The 14,055-nt window shown below is 44.9% G+C and overlaps 1 protein-coding gene across 1 annotated transcript in view; it reads right to left on the reverse strand.

Annotated features, from left to right (window-relative positions):
• The window catches only part of LPA (lipoprotein(a)), a 277,581-nt gene that overhangs the window by 89,009 nt on the left and 174,517 nt on the right, over positions 1 to 14,055 (reverse strand). Inside the window, 1 exon segment of the mRNA XM_063707988.1 lies at positions 12,640 to 12,821. Coding sequence (XP_063564058.1) covers positions 12,640 to 12,821 — 182 coding nt within the window.

The raw sequence follows: 14,055 nt of genomic DNA on the forward strand, positions 1-14,055 counted from the left end.
CACACCCAGATCCTTATGATTTTAGCTTCATGCTTTCATCAGTTGAGGTATCGTAGAGGCTCTGTTTGCTTTCTGGCTGCCCAGCAGCTTTTCACCCTACCTCCCATAATCCTCTTGAAGGATCTATCTAACTTTTGCCCCTTATGGGTATTAGTGGGGTCTTGCCTTCACCTCCAACATGGAACAATTGGTGCAGGTCGGAGCCAATCAGTGATGGGTTCAGGGGCAGGACTGTGACCCAAGTTTGACTTCTAAGAGTGGGCAGACTATTGTTCACATAATTGGGAGAATGGCCTTTCTTATTCTTTCCTGGTACAGCCACAGCACCACAGCATCTGCAGCCATGGGAATGTCACCTTTGTGCCCCCAAATAGTGCCTACTCCATGATTGGGAGGACCTGGGATTTGGGGCCATCATGTGAGCCTGAAAACTTTGCAGCTCACTAAGAATTTCCCTTGTTTTGCTTAATCCAATTTGAGTTGGAATTTCTGTCACTTGCAAGAAAGAATCATGTTAGATATAATTCTATTCTTTATTAGTAGTAGGAGCTGCCATGATGGAGTGCTTAGGATGTGCTCAGCACTTGAAGCACTTTCTTATTATTTCCCCCATAACAGCCCTGCAGCCCACATCAACTGAGGAAACAATCAGCGAGAGCTCACGACTTTTCTAAGACCTGACAGCCCATAGGCAGGAGCCAGGGTTCCAATTCAGGTTTGTCTGTACCACCCTGCACCTTCTCTGAGCCCCAGCTTCCTCAATGGTAAAATAGGAACAATAATACCTAACTCACAGTGGTTTGTAGCATTTAAATTTTAAAATATGCAAACACCAGGAGCAGCCTCGCACACCCATAGGTGTCCCTCATTTGCCAAGTTTCCTTTTACCTGGCCTCAGTGCTCCCAGACTCAGCAGTGCAGAAAAAGGGAACAAGGAGTCAAGGAGGTGAGGTTTTAAAAATAATAGGAAAAGGACAGAAAAAGGGAAGCCTACTTTGAAATTATCTAGACCTGTGGTTTTTAATCTTTTTAAAAACACAAAAAACATTTTATCAAATCAAAGCTTATGCAAAAGGCTGATGTGCAAAGCACCATTTGAAAATGCTGGTTTTACAGATAAGGGATTAGAGCCAAGTGGTACAAAGAGGTAACGTGTCTAGTTCAGGTCTATCTGGCAAGTGGCAGAGTCAGAACATTTTTCCAGGGCCCCAGACTCCCAGTGCCCTCGCCTGCACCTCTGAGAAAGTAGAGCTGAGACTTTAAGACAGTTTCAGTTTTCCTACTGCCAAGGGGGTAAGGCTGACAGATATAATTATTGTCAGGGCGTACTGCAAAGAGAAGAAGGAATCCATAAAATGTAGTACAGGTACTGATACCACATCCTGCACAAAAATATTCCCTCTCTTGCTCTCACCCATCAACCAATACCAAATGCCATCCTAGATTTCGGGCCATGAGAACTGTCTGCCTCTCCCCCAGCTTCAGGTCCCCTGCCTAACACCCTCACACACACATTAGACATGTGGGTATTTGGGAAGAAGAATAGTTTAATTACAACTTTTGTCATTACTGTTTTGCACCATGTTTAGAAACGCAGTCTGTCTAATTTCACATGAAAAATAATCTAACACCCTTAACTTGAGGGCTGGGTCAAAACCCCACTTACCTGGGGAAGCAATATGAATGCTGAAATTATGATTAAGAGACTCAAAGACCTCTACTGGTGTTTGTTTGTTTTTGTTAAAAGGGAAACATACAATCATTACAAAAAAAAAAAAAAGATTCTGAAAACAAAAAAGAGAGAGACTCAAGGAAATGGCACCCCTCCCCTTGCCCAAGTCCCTTGAAGACTGATTATGGAGACATAGACAGGTGTCCAGGCAAAGTCAGGAGTGGGTAGACCACATTCATGGATAGGAATTTGTACAACTATCTCCAAAATGCTCATTTTGTAACATGCACTGTAGGTCAAAAACAATTTGTTACGTGGGCAATGGAATTGATCTCACCTTGGGTTTCTCCCCAGCCAGTGATGTAACATTCAGTCCTGGCGGTGACCATGTAGTCTGGGGATGGCAGACAAGCTGGCATTACTTTGTCAGTGATGACGGCAAGCCTATTAGGAAAGTATTAGCAGTTATGTTTCACTGCCCAGCTGGAAGTGGCAGTACCCACAACCAGTCATTCCTGCCTTGAAGCCCCAGAGCCCTCTGAGCTGGCACTGCCTTGCTTCACTGACACAGAGCAATGTAGAACACAGCGTTTCACCCTCACATTTGCCTGTGGTTGCCTATGGACTACACAGATGTAAGATTTCATTTGAAAGGCATCAGTTGCATGCAAGAAACTGAGGGTGGCCTTAGCCTTTGAAAGTAGGGATGACAAAGGCGCCCTTCTCATGTATATTCTGTGCACGATTGGAATCTCATGCCAAGTGTGTCCTTTCATATTAATTGCAGAGGGCATTGATGACTGGGCAGAATGTCTGGCTGAGACATCATCAAGAGGGTATAAAATTGCAAATGCCTTGTGTGAACAGAGCAAGTTGCTCCATCTGGATCCTCCACTTCCTCCTCGTGAATGTTACTAAACCGTGGTGGTAAGAATGCAGTAAAATGCTAGACATCAAATGAAAGAGGATTGGAAATAAGCACCTTGCATGAACAAAATGGTATTGTTTTCCAAGGACATTCATATACCTTAGAATCCCAGGGACTCTTAAAGATTAGAACTCTGGGTTTTAGACCTGATTCTACTTTAGTAAGTTCAAGGGGATAAAGGAATGGAAATGAGAAATGCCCTATTCTGACCAAAAATCATCATTAGCACCAACTTTGAAGCAGACACACTTTCTGCTTCTGGACACTAGAAGGCCCAGCCTGTGATGCAGATGTCCTCACTCTACAGGTTCCCTCATGGAGCACTAAATGCCCTAGACTCTAGGGGTGTGGGGATGTGCGGTGGGAACTCTAAACTCAAAACGTATCAGGCTATCAGAGAATGCCTCCAAAACCCCACATTTCCTAAGTGACTTGTTCAAGCCATCAGAACACCCCAGCTCTCTGAGGACCGTGAGGAGCAGAGACCTTGTATTTGCACATTTGCTGGGATGGTGGGGAGGACCCTGGGGAGCAAGAGGGAGATCAGCTACTGTTTATAAAGCCTGAGCCAGAAAGGCCCTTCTCTCCTTCCTAGAGTGTCAGAGGATTCCAGGACATCACCCCTCAGTTCACAGACCCAGAGAAGCTGCCCCAGGCTTGTGACCAGGCCCAGGAGAGCAGCTCCGGCTCCTGCCTGCCCCATGCCTTCCCAACCAGGCCATGCTCATTCCTGTCCGCACTGACACCCTGCCTTCCAGAGCCACCAGCACAGGGAGCGCCCCGCATGCCTTGTCGCCTGCCTCTCCTACAAATACGTTTCTTAGCTGATTGTACTGTCACCTAGGTCCAAATAGACTAACTTTAAGTGACATAAGCAAAGGTATCACTTCGTCAGGCTTAATAAAACAAAATTTCACCAGGAAAGAGAAAATCAAAGAAGACAACAATAATAATATTATTATTTGCATTTGTAAATTGTATGTTGTGTGGGTTTTTTTTTTTTTGACATTGTGGAATATTTCTGTTCATTTGTTTTGTTTTGTTTTCTTTTCTTTTGTTGAGACAGGGTCTTGATCTGTCACCCAGCCTGGAGTGCAGTGGCACAATCATAGCTGCCTACAGCCTTGAAGTCCTGGGCTCAAGTAATTCTTCCTCCTCAGCCTCCTGAATAGCAGTGATTACAGGCGCCCACAGTAAGCATGGCTCGATATGGTGGTTTTTCAAGCACTTTGAAATGCAATCTCATTTGATTCTCTCCAGCATATTATTATGAAAGGAGAATAGTTAGCCTGGAATAACAACCTTTCCCTGATCATGAATGTGGATGAACTGGTGAACATTAAGTAAGTTTTACGGGTAACAAGGTATCTCTTTTTCCAGGTGAGGAAACTGAATCCTTCTGCCTTTTTAAAGAGCACAACTAACATGTGGCAGGGCTGGGGTTGAAGATTGATGCTGTCCCCAAAGCCCTTGAGCATTTCATGTGATAGACAGCCCCTCCCCAATGCCATGCAGTGGCCGTGGCCCATAAAACCCAGACATAAAGCAAATATCTTCACCAGCGTGGGGTGAAGACCACAGGCGAGCGAATACCTGCTTAGCTTTAGCAAGGCAATATCTGCTTGTGTGGGCTCCAAGAACAGCCTAGACACTTCTATTTCCTGAACATGAGATTCGAGATTCACTTCTTGGTGTGCACCCAGGATGACCTTGTAGGATGAAGGCCTTGAGGACCTAGAAAAGAAGAGGATGTCAAGAGAAAAATATGGTCCAGCCCCTTCAGGTATCCTCTGTGCCATGAACTTGGCACTGTCCCTCTGACACCCTCGGCCACCCAGAATCAGTGACTTATGAGTGGCAAGAAACAAAATTCACAATTTGCTGGAAACTGACAGTTAAGGTCTGTTCTCAGTCTGTTTCATCAGAGACTGTGATATAGTTTGTATATTTGTCCCCATCTAAATCTCGTGTTCAACTCTAGTCCCCAGTGATGGAGCTATGGCCTGTGAAAGGGGTTTGGATCATAGAGGTGCATCCCTCTTGAATGGCTTGGGCCACATCTTCATGGTGATCAGTGAGCTCTCACTCTTAGTTCTTGCAAAGTCTGGTCATTTGAAATTGCGCAGCACCCCCACCCCATCTCTCTCTGTGTCTTGCTCCTGCTCTGGCCATGTGACATGCCTGCTCCCACTTTGCCCTCCACCATGATTGTAATCTTCCTTGGCCCACACAGAAGCAGAGGAGATGACAGCATCCTGCTTCCTGTAAAGCCTGCAGAAACGTGTGCCAATTAAACTCTTTTCTTTATAAATTATTCAGCCTCAGATATTGCTCTAGAGCAATGCAATACAGATTGATGCCTCTGGTAGTGAACAGCTCTGTCCTGCGGTTTATACAGGTCCAAAAAATCACTTGCACTGGGTCTTCCCTCTGCAGATTCCCTCTAGAAACACTTCCCTCCTCTCTCATCCAATTGCCCTGGAAATTCTGCCTCAGGATTCTGTGCATGCATTCCCTGGTTCCTAGTGTTCCTTCCAGAAAAGGAAGAGAGGTGGGGAGGAAGGAAGGGGAGGGTGGGAAGAAAGAAGGGATGGAGGAAGAGAGGGAGGAAAAAAGTCTTGAAGATAAGACCCCATGTCAGTTTTCCCTTAAACATACTTCTTCAAGCAGTGAGCAGCAGTCAGCACCCACTCTGGGGATATTAAGGTGCCTCCACAGAAGTGCTTTCCAAACCTAGAAAGAAAACATGCCAAGACTTTGGTCAAATTGGATGGTTTGTTCTACTTCATTGTACAGAAAGCCAGGAAGACAAGTTCACTCAGTTTTGATCATGTTCATATTCCCAAAGCAAAGGACTACTGCCCAACATCAGGATAGTAGAAACTTCGACCTGTGCTCCAGTAGTGAGATTTTTCAGAAGGGCCCATCTGTGCCACTTTTTTCGATGCCTGAGGCAAGCATAGGCACAGCCTGTCCCCAGGAGAGCAAAGCTAAGTGACTCCAGAATGAAGCTCTATAGCTGTGGCTTTCACCCCACAGCCCTGGGCTCTGACAAAAGTGACCAGCCCAAGACCTTCCCGAGGTCTCTTTCATTTTTTATGACAAGATCTATGCAAGGTCACTCTTCAAGGAGCCAGATATGATCCTGAGCAGCAGTGACTCATGAGGGTCTTCTGATCTTACCTGAAAAGTTTACTTTTGGGGGATGTTTCTTGACTCACTTACTTTCTAGGACTGTGTAGGCAGTTGATAGATCAGAATAATGGTGTGAGCCACTTGGAGCCAGATTGCAACGAAGAGGAATAGAGACAGGAAGTGCATGATGGCAGCATGTTGATAGTCAGTGAGGACGTAGACCACCACACAGTTTAGGAAAGAATGAATCTGAAATATGTGGAAGGTGAAAGCTCTGTAGAGCAAGAAGTTACTAAACGATAAAGTAAAGAAAAATCAACTCAACAGCAGAGTGAAATGTGATGCGATCAGGTTTGTCGTTGGCATTTCACAAACTTACAGAAGGAAGTCTCTTTAGAGGAGAACAGCAATTGAGCACAGGTGCCCTGGTGTAGAAAGGAGATGAGGAAGCAAAACATGCAGGCAGATGGGTCTGTGTCCTATGTGTTCTTCCTAAGAGATACCAAAGCAAACTGAACTTACGAATTGCATGTTCCACTGAAACGATACCCAAAATGTCCAGGTTCTGTGGGATCGGACTGATTACTCTTCATTTACGGGGATCACAACCTATAATTTGTTCATGTGTTTGTGAATAGATGAGTAGCCTCGGCATTGAATTCAATGATTCACAAAAGTGTAAAAAAAAAATCTGTGCCTGTGATAGACTGTAGGTAAGTTTGCTCTTGTCCTCCCTCACTGCAAAGTGTCACATTTCTAAAAACTTCCCTTTCTTTTCATCTGACAGTGATACAATGGATATTCATAGAAACCCTCAGAGCATCTTCAATATTTTCCAAAAGTATTGGAACTTGGTGCAAATCACTGTGCCTACAGATTTTGATCGAGCTGCCCAGATCAAGAAAAAGATTTGTATTTTGGCTATTTTCCAAGTAGAGAACCTATAATAATATAACTTTTTAAAATTTTTCTATATTTTTTCCTCCTTCAGAAAACAGAGAGGCAGGTATTGATGCATCAGCTGTGTGGGTTCTGTGTAAATGTAGAAGGGTTTTGTGGGGCTTACATGGAAGGACAGCATAGATGGTTTCTGGGCCTGTTCTTACCTTGTTCTAAGACTGACTTGCCAGGGCCAGGAATGTGGGTGGGCCACACACCCCCCTACGATGCTTCCAGGACATTTCTTCGGCTCCACTTGAGGCTTCCCACAATCAAATGAAGAGGATGCTGTGGCACAAGGTGGGAAAAGAAGTCGCATTTGAGTCCAAGTTAGCAATTGTGTCGTTTAATTCAGGACGAATTCCAAGCACTAGTTTTTCACATCTCAAAGGTGAAATTAAATGGTAAAATCATAAACACTCTTTAGATTTTTCTTTCTAAGTTTAAAAAGTGGTAGTAAACAACACAGGACACTCTCCTTTCAAGGAAATATAAGTTCTTTCTAAACCATGTAAAGTTTACTGAAAGGCACAAAGGATTCTTTTGCATGTGAGTCTCTGTGTGTGGACATATGTGCATGTGTGTATGTGATTTTATGTAGCAAGGGTAACTGTCCTATGTTGAAATGTTGCCTTTTCTCAGCCAGCTTCAGGACAGTTCTTCTGGGGAGACTCCCATGACTAACTGACTGCTGTGGGGGTAATTTACACACACGTGCCTCTATTCTTCTTTTCCTCCTCCCTGCCTTCTCTCTGCAGCAAGCCCACAAGGTCTCTGGAGGTAGGGAAAGTGTCCCATCTTTGGTACCACCCATCAATGCCTACAACAGTGCAGGGGCTACAGAGGGTGTTCAAAAATGCTTCTCTGTTGTCTCCAGCCCTTCGAGGTCTTCAAAACTATAAATATTAATATAGTTAATAATTATTCATATAATTATTAATAACAACTGCAAGAGGAAATTCCTCCCCAACCAAACAGAGATTCTACACTCCAGTGAATCTGGAACCTGAGTTTTCCAAATAACTTTTCATTTGCCGTGGGTTGTTTTGAGAATCTATCTATGGAAGTCTTTTGTAAAAAAGAAGTATGGCATGGAATGCAATCATCTTTTCTAGTGCTGAGCTCAATTTCTGCTAGTATGCCTTACATACAGTAAACATGCATCATTGTACTAAAAGAGTAACTACAGAAATTATACCCTACTCCTACTATTCAAAATAAAACTGAATGTTTCTATTTATTTTTACTTATTTATTAATTGTACTGAATGTGTTGGTGGAAATGAAATAGTTATTAGACTCTTTCTCCAACCAGAGGCTCTAACTTTCTCAATCATGAGTCAAACCTGAATATCCCACCAACCACATCCTTCTGCAGGAAACAGTCCTCAGGATTTCCAAGTGTCTGATGGGAACCCTTCTCACCAGGCTTGTGGTTAACCTCACTTGTCTTACATCAAGGTAAGATGGGGAACCTCACAGTCCATTGGAAAAAATCTCATTCCCATTCTTCCTTCTTTCTCCAATCTCTAAGAACCTGATTCTCATACATCCTCAATGTGGGTGAGGACAGCAGAATTGCACCTGGGAAGCTACTGCACTTCCCTTCCATGGGAGTCAAAGGTGCATGAGTCCCAGGCACTACCGTGGGTGTTTGAGGCAGGTAAGTCAGACTGGGCTTAAATTCAAGGCAGCCTGTCAGGGATAGAGAGCCCAGGCAGTGAGAGGCAGTGGCGTGTACTAGATGGGGCCAGAAGCAGGGAACTGGAACTGACCCCATCAAGGGACTCTGAGGTAGAGGAGCCACCAAGATGCTTCTGCAATAGCACCGACAAAATAGAACAAAAGCACCCACTCGAGAAAAAAGTCAGCTATCAACTCACACTAAATCCAGAGACCACAATGCCACATTATAATAATATTGACCAAGTAGAATCTTTCCTATCACCCTAACCTCTCCTTCTTCCCTCTTGCTCTCCCCGGGAGTGGCCCAAATGTGACGATGGGCAGTGTGGCTCCCATGATCTTCATCACTGCCCTGTACCACCTCCCCAGGCAATCTCAGGATGCTGGTCTTCAGTGGACTTGGAGGCCAAGCTTCTTCCCCCAGCTCAAGGTCCCTTCACATGGCAGACCCAACCACAAGCAACCAAATTACACAAAAGAAAAGTCCAGGGTGGTGTTCTGTAACTTGGACAGACAAGTTGATTGGTCAGCAGGAAGAAAATAGGGAACAAGTACAAGTGGCTTTTTTTCCCCCATGGATTTGTTACCCCAATCATTTAAGATCTAATGTCAATTCCCCTTCCCCTGATCCAAGCCTCATACTCCCAATAAGAGTCTCAGAGCAATGAGGAAGGAACCCAACAAGCAGTCTCTAAGCAATGTCGCTAATGGGACTCATGAGTAGTAATCTTACGAGAAAGGCCATCTGGGGCTAAAGAGCTGCACTACCCTTCATTGATTTCCTAGGATGGCCATCTGAGGTTTACAATGTGCATTACATGCTTAGCTGTTTCCTGCTGTTCATATTTTTTTTTCTTCTCAGCTGCAGAAGGGACAGTTTTTCATCATAATGACTCTAAATTTGTTTTTCACGCATCCCACGCTAGACAAAGAAGGGTTCGGTGGGACTATCCCGGGCTGATTAGATCACCTCTAAGTTTGCCCTTTGGGAATTTGACATTTATTTTATTTATGTGTGTGTGGTGGGAGGGGCGGGTGTTTTCCTAACAAATGGGGCCAATAGTAGGGCAGGTTCAAGGTGGCCATAATGAAAAGCAGGCTCTGGTAGAGAGGGCAGCCATCTCCTCCCCAGAAGCACTCAGCTCAAAAGCCATTTTCTGGTTTTTTTTTTGTTTTTTTTCCCAAATCCATATTAAGGAAGCAGTTTCCTTACCAAAACAGAAGGCAACTTACCACAGAGAGGGATATCACAGTAGTCAAAAAGTTTTCTTGGATTCATTGTGTAGCACCAGGGACCATTGATGTCACCATCAGGGTTACGGCAGTACTGAAAACAAGCAGTCATGTAAGCTCCAGCTCACGTGGAGCAGGAGAGGGAGAAGATATTCTAAGGCACACACGTTTCACATCTATTCTTAGAAGACAAAAGGGAGCGTTCCTTCTTCCTTTCTTTCTATCATTATTATATTTTTTGACAAAGTTATTTTTTTCTATGCTGTAAGCCATCAGTCATAGTGAAAAGGAGTTATGAGGCCACACCCTTAACCAGGGGGTGGTGACCCTGAAGGGTCTTTGGAGAATGTGCCACTTCTCCAGGAGCTTGACCCACTGGAGGTCTTAGAGCTAGAGCCCCAGAGGACAGTGGGACATCATTGATGAGCTTTGTCCCTGGGGGGCTGAGGGGTCTTCTACCTGATAAAGCCTGTTTGCTGTTGATTCAGAAATGCTTACTTCCATGCATTGTGCACCATCCACAGCCAAGACACACAAAGGCAGTATCATCCTTAGCTTCCTGTGATATTGTGATAGAATAAGAAATGTATATTGGGTCTCTGCCCCCCAGTTCTTAACACAGAGCTCCTAAATCCCTTGGAGTTTCCTGGGTGAAGGGAGCTGCAATGAAGCAACTCTTGGTGGGTTCCTGGATAGCCCCAGGGGCTGGTTGCCAAGGGAACCAACCATGTGACTTGAGGGTTGGAACTGTTCAGCCCCACCCTCCAACCTCCAGGGAGGGAAGAGGGGCCAAAGGTGAGCCGATCACCGATGGCCAATGATGTAATCAACTGTGCCTCTGTAATGAAGCCTCCATAAAAACCCAACAAGACTGCACTTGGAGAGCTTCTGGGTTGCTGAACACTTAGGGTACTGGGGACTGGTGCACTGGAGAGGGCATAGAGGCTCTGAGCCCCTTCCCACGTGCCTTGCCCTGTGCATCACTTCCACCTGGCTGTTCACCAGGATCCTTTTTAATATCTTTTATAATAAATGGGTAAATAAAACTAACGTGTTTCCCTGAGTTCTGTGAGCCACTCTAGCAAAGTAATCAAACCCATGGAGGGTCATATAGAAAAACAGATTTTTATCCAGTTGGGCAGAAGTACAGGTCACAGCCTGCAACTTGGGATTGGCATCTGCAGTGGGGCAGTCTTGTAGGACTGAGCCTTAACTTGTGGGATCTGACACTGTCTCCAGATAGAGTGTCAGGACTGAATTACATTGTAGGACACCCAGCTGGTATCTGCTGGAGACTCGCTTGGGGTGTGAGGAGAAATCCCCCCACATCTGGTGTGAGAAGTGTTATGTTACATGGGTGTGAGAGTGGGGGAACACAGACATTTTGGTTTTTCCTATATCTCAGTCTTCCCTATTCATAGGCCCCAAAGTAAACCATCCCAGAGAATGCATGAGGCTAAGGGAAGTCTCATGGTGACCTGATGGCCCATCCAAATCTTTTCTAGAAAAATCTGACTTAAGCCTCATAGAGGGCGTCTCTGACTACTAGAACCCAGAGCAGTGTGGTTCCCCAATTTTTTGGCACCAGAGACCAGTTTCATAAAAGACAATTTTTCTGTGCACCTGGGGTGAGGGGGCGATGGTTAAAGGATGACTCAAGTAAGTACCTTCCATTTATCGTGCACTTTATTTCAATTATTATTACATTGTAATATATAATGAAATAAATGTGCATCTCACCATAAGGTAAAATCAGTGGGAGCCCTGAGCTAATTTTCCTGCAAGTAGGTGATCCCATCTGGGGGTGATGGAAGTGTGACAGATCATCAGGCATTAGATTCTCATAAGGAGCATGCAATCTAGATTCCTCACATGTGCAATTCACAATGGGGTTTGTGCTATGAGAATCTAATGCTGCCACTGATCTGACAGCTGGCAGAGCTCAGGCAGCTATGAGAGTGATGGGGAACAGCAGAAAATACAGATGAAGCTTTGTTCACTCCCCCGAAGCTCACCTCCTGCTGTGCAGCCCAGTTCCTAACAGGCCACAGACAATTACCAGTTCCAGTACCAGTACTAGTACCAGTACTGGAATGGGGACCCCTGGCCTACAGGACAAGCACTAGAAACGAGAAACAGCACCCAACAATGGAAACAGTAAAGAAATGTCACAAAAGAGAAGAGGCCTGAGAACCTCCACACGCATGGGGCTTTGCTGGCCTGTGCTGCTTGCACTTTCCATGCTAAGGCCAATTACGCTTAGCCTCCTGAAGTCTTTCCAGTATTTTCCTCTGCCCCTCTTCTGTTTGAAAAGATTTGTCAGCAAAGGGAAAAAGAGTCCAAATCAAAGTGGCTTACATTTTTTTCCAGACCTGCCCATTTATTTGTCCCTGGAATGAAATTGCTGTGTCTATGGGGCTCCTGGGCAGCCCATTCCTGGCATGGCGTCCCAGTAACAGTGGTTGCCTTCTTGCCCCGGTATCCTTTCCCATTCCCAAACATACAGTCTGTAGAAAAAAATAAAAATAAAACAGATGATTACAGACAGCCAGGCAGCCACATAGACCCAGGACGATACGGAATCAATGCAGTCATGTCAGGCTTCTCTAGGACGACAGAATCAGGGGCCACATTCCTCAGGAGCTACAATGCTGAAGACTGCAATGAACACTATTTTAAGAAATTACTGGAAATGCTTATTGGCTTGGAAAGAATCACATAGTTGACAGCATGTTAGAATAGGAATTTGACTGGGACACTGAAATAACCCATTTTAGAATAAGGTGAGTGGTTAAGTTGAGCACCCTGGAGGTTTTGCGCCAGTCCTAAAGTCACTACTCCCACAAGTTGTGCCAAAAATCACAGCTCTGGCTTTCCCAGGGACAGCACTGAGACTTCCTCGGTCATGGCAGACCCTCAACCAACGCTCGAGCTCCCGTGTAGCACTAAAGGCTTCTGCATCAGTGTGGTTTTTCATGTCTTTTCATCCCGTTGTCCAAGCACATAGAGAGGTATGTGCTAGACAAGGTAAGACACAGACTTCTTACCTTGTTCGGAAGGAGCCTCTAGGCTTGGAACCCGGATAACAGTCGGAGGAGTGACCACAGTCCCTTCTGTGTCTGAGCATCGCGTCAGGTTGCAGTACTCCCACCTGACGCTGGGGTCCGTGGTAAAACACCACGGGCCTGTATTCGCATCTGGATTCCTGCAGTAGTTCATTGTCAAGCCACTGGAAATTCCAAAGCAATACAAGTTACAGGAGGCGGAAGAATATTCAGGGACATCCAGCACCCTCTACATTTTGTTCTAACAAAGTCTTAACAAGTGTCTTTGAAATATTCCCATTAAAGGTACCATACAATTGCCACAACACAAATGTTCCTCAACTTCCCATTTGTGCATGCCTTTCAAAGATAGACGATAATTTTTATTTTAAAATATCAAAAGTAGTATATGCTTGTATTAGTCCGTTCTCACATTGCTATGAGGAAATACCCGAGACAGACTGGGTAAGTTACAAAGAAAAGAGTTTTAATTGACTCACAGTTCCACATTGCTGGGGAGGCCTCTGGAAATTTACAGTCATGGCAGAAGGCAAGGGAGAAACAGGCACCTTCTTCACAGGCGGCAGGACAGAGTAAGTGCAAGTAGGGGAAATGCCAGACACTTACAAAGCCATCAGATCTCAGGAGACTCTCTCACTGTCATGAGAATAGCCTGGGAGAAACTGCCCCCATGATCCAGTAACCTCCACCTGGTCCTGCCCTTGACACATGGGGATTATCAGGATTATAGAGATTACAAGTCAAGATGAGATTTTGGGTGGGGACATAGCCAAACCATATCAATGCTCCATATAAAAACTGAGATCATACATAAATGTGCAAAAGAAAGGAACCAGAATACCCTCCTTCTACCTTCTGCCAAGCACATACCCCTAGAGGAACTGGTATACGGATTTTGATGTGTGTTTTATAGATTGTTATGCATATACAAATGCGTCTATACCTGTCTAACTCTCTGTATCTCTTTCTACAGGACTGTATAGTAACGTGTGAGTTGGAACTAACATATATTTCTCCAAGGAGGAAATGCCATCCAAGATGATATCATTCCCAGGCCAGCCTCCCTTACTCTCTGTACTAGTCGTGTAGCTAAAAGGCTCTGCATTTACAGTGAAAAACAACCATGAAAATAGCATTATTGTCAATACCACTTCAGGTGGGTCAAGTGAGTTTGAGTCTAAAAGACTTATAAAAGCTGACCTGGAAGACTAGGTCCCAGGCAGGATGCTGTTTCTCTAGGATGGGTTCCTGGGCAGGACCTCCTCTCCTGCTCTCAGTCCATCCTCTACTGGCCACAGCCACTCCAGGACTGACAGAAGGGGGATGAGATGAAGGAACAGTGGGACCCAAGGCATAAAGTGAGAGGGCTGGCTAGACTATGGGATCTGAAAAGGTCCA

Source organism: Gorilla gorilla, chromosome 5, assembly GCF_029281585.2.
Source record: "Gorilla gorilla gorilla isolate KB3781 chromosome 5, NHGRI_mGorGor1-v2.1_pri, whole genome shotgun sequence".
NCBI lineage: Eukaryota > Metazoa > Chordata > Mammalia > Primates > Hominidae > Gorilla > Gorilla gorilla.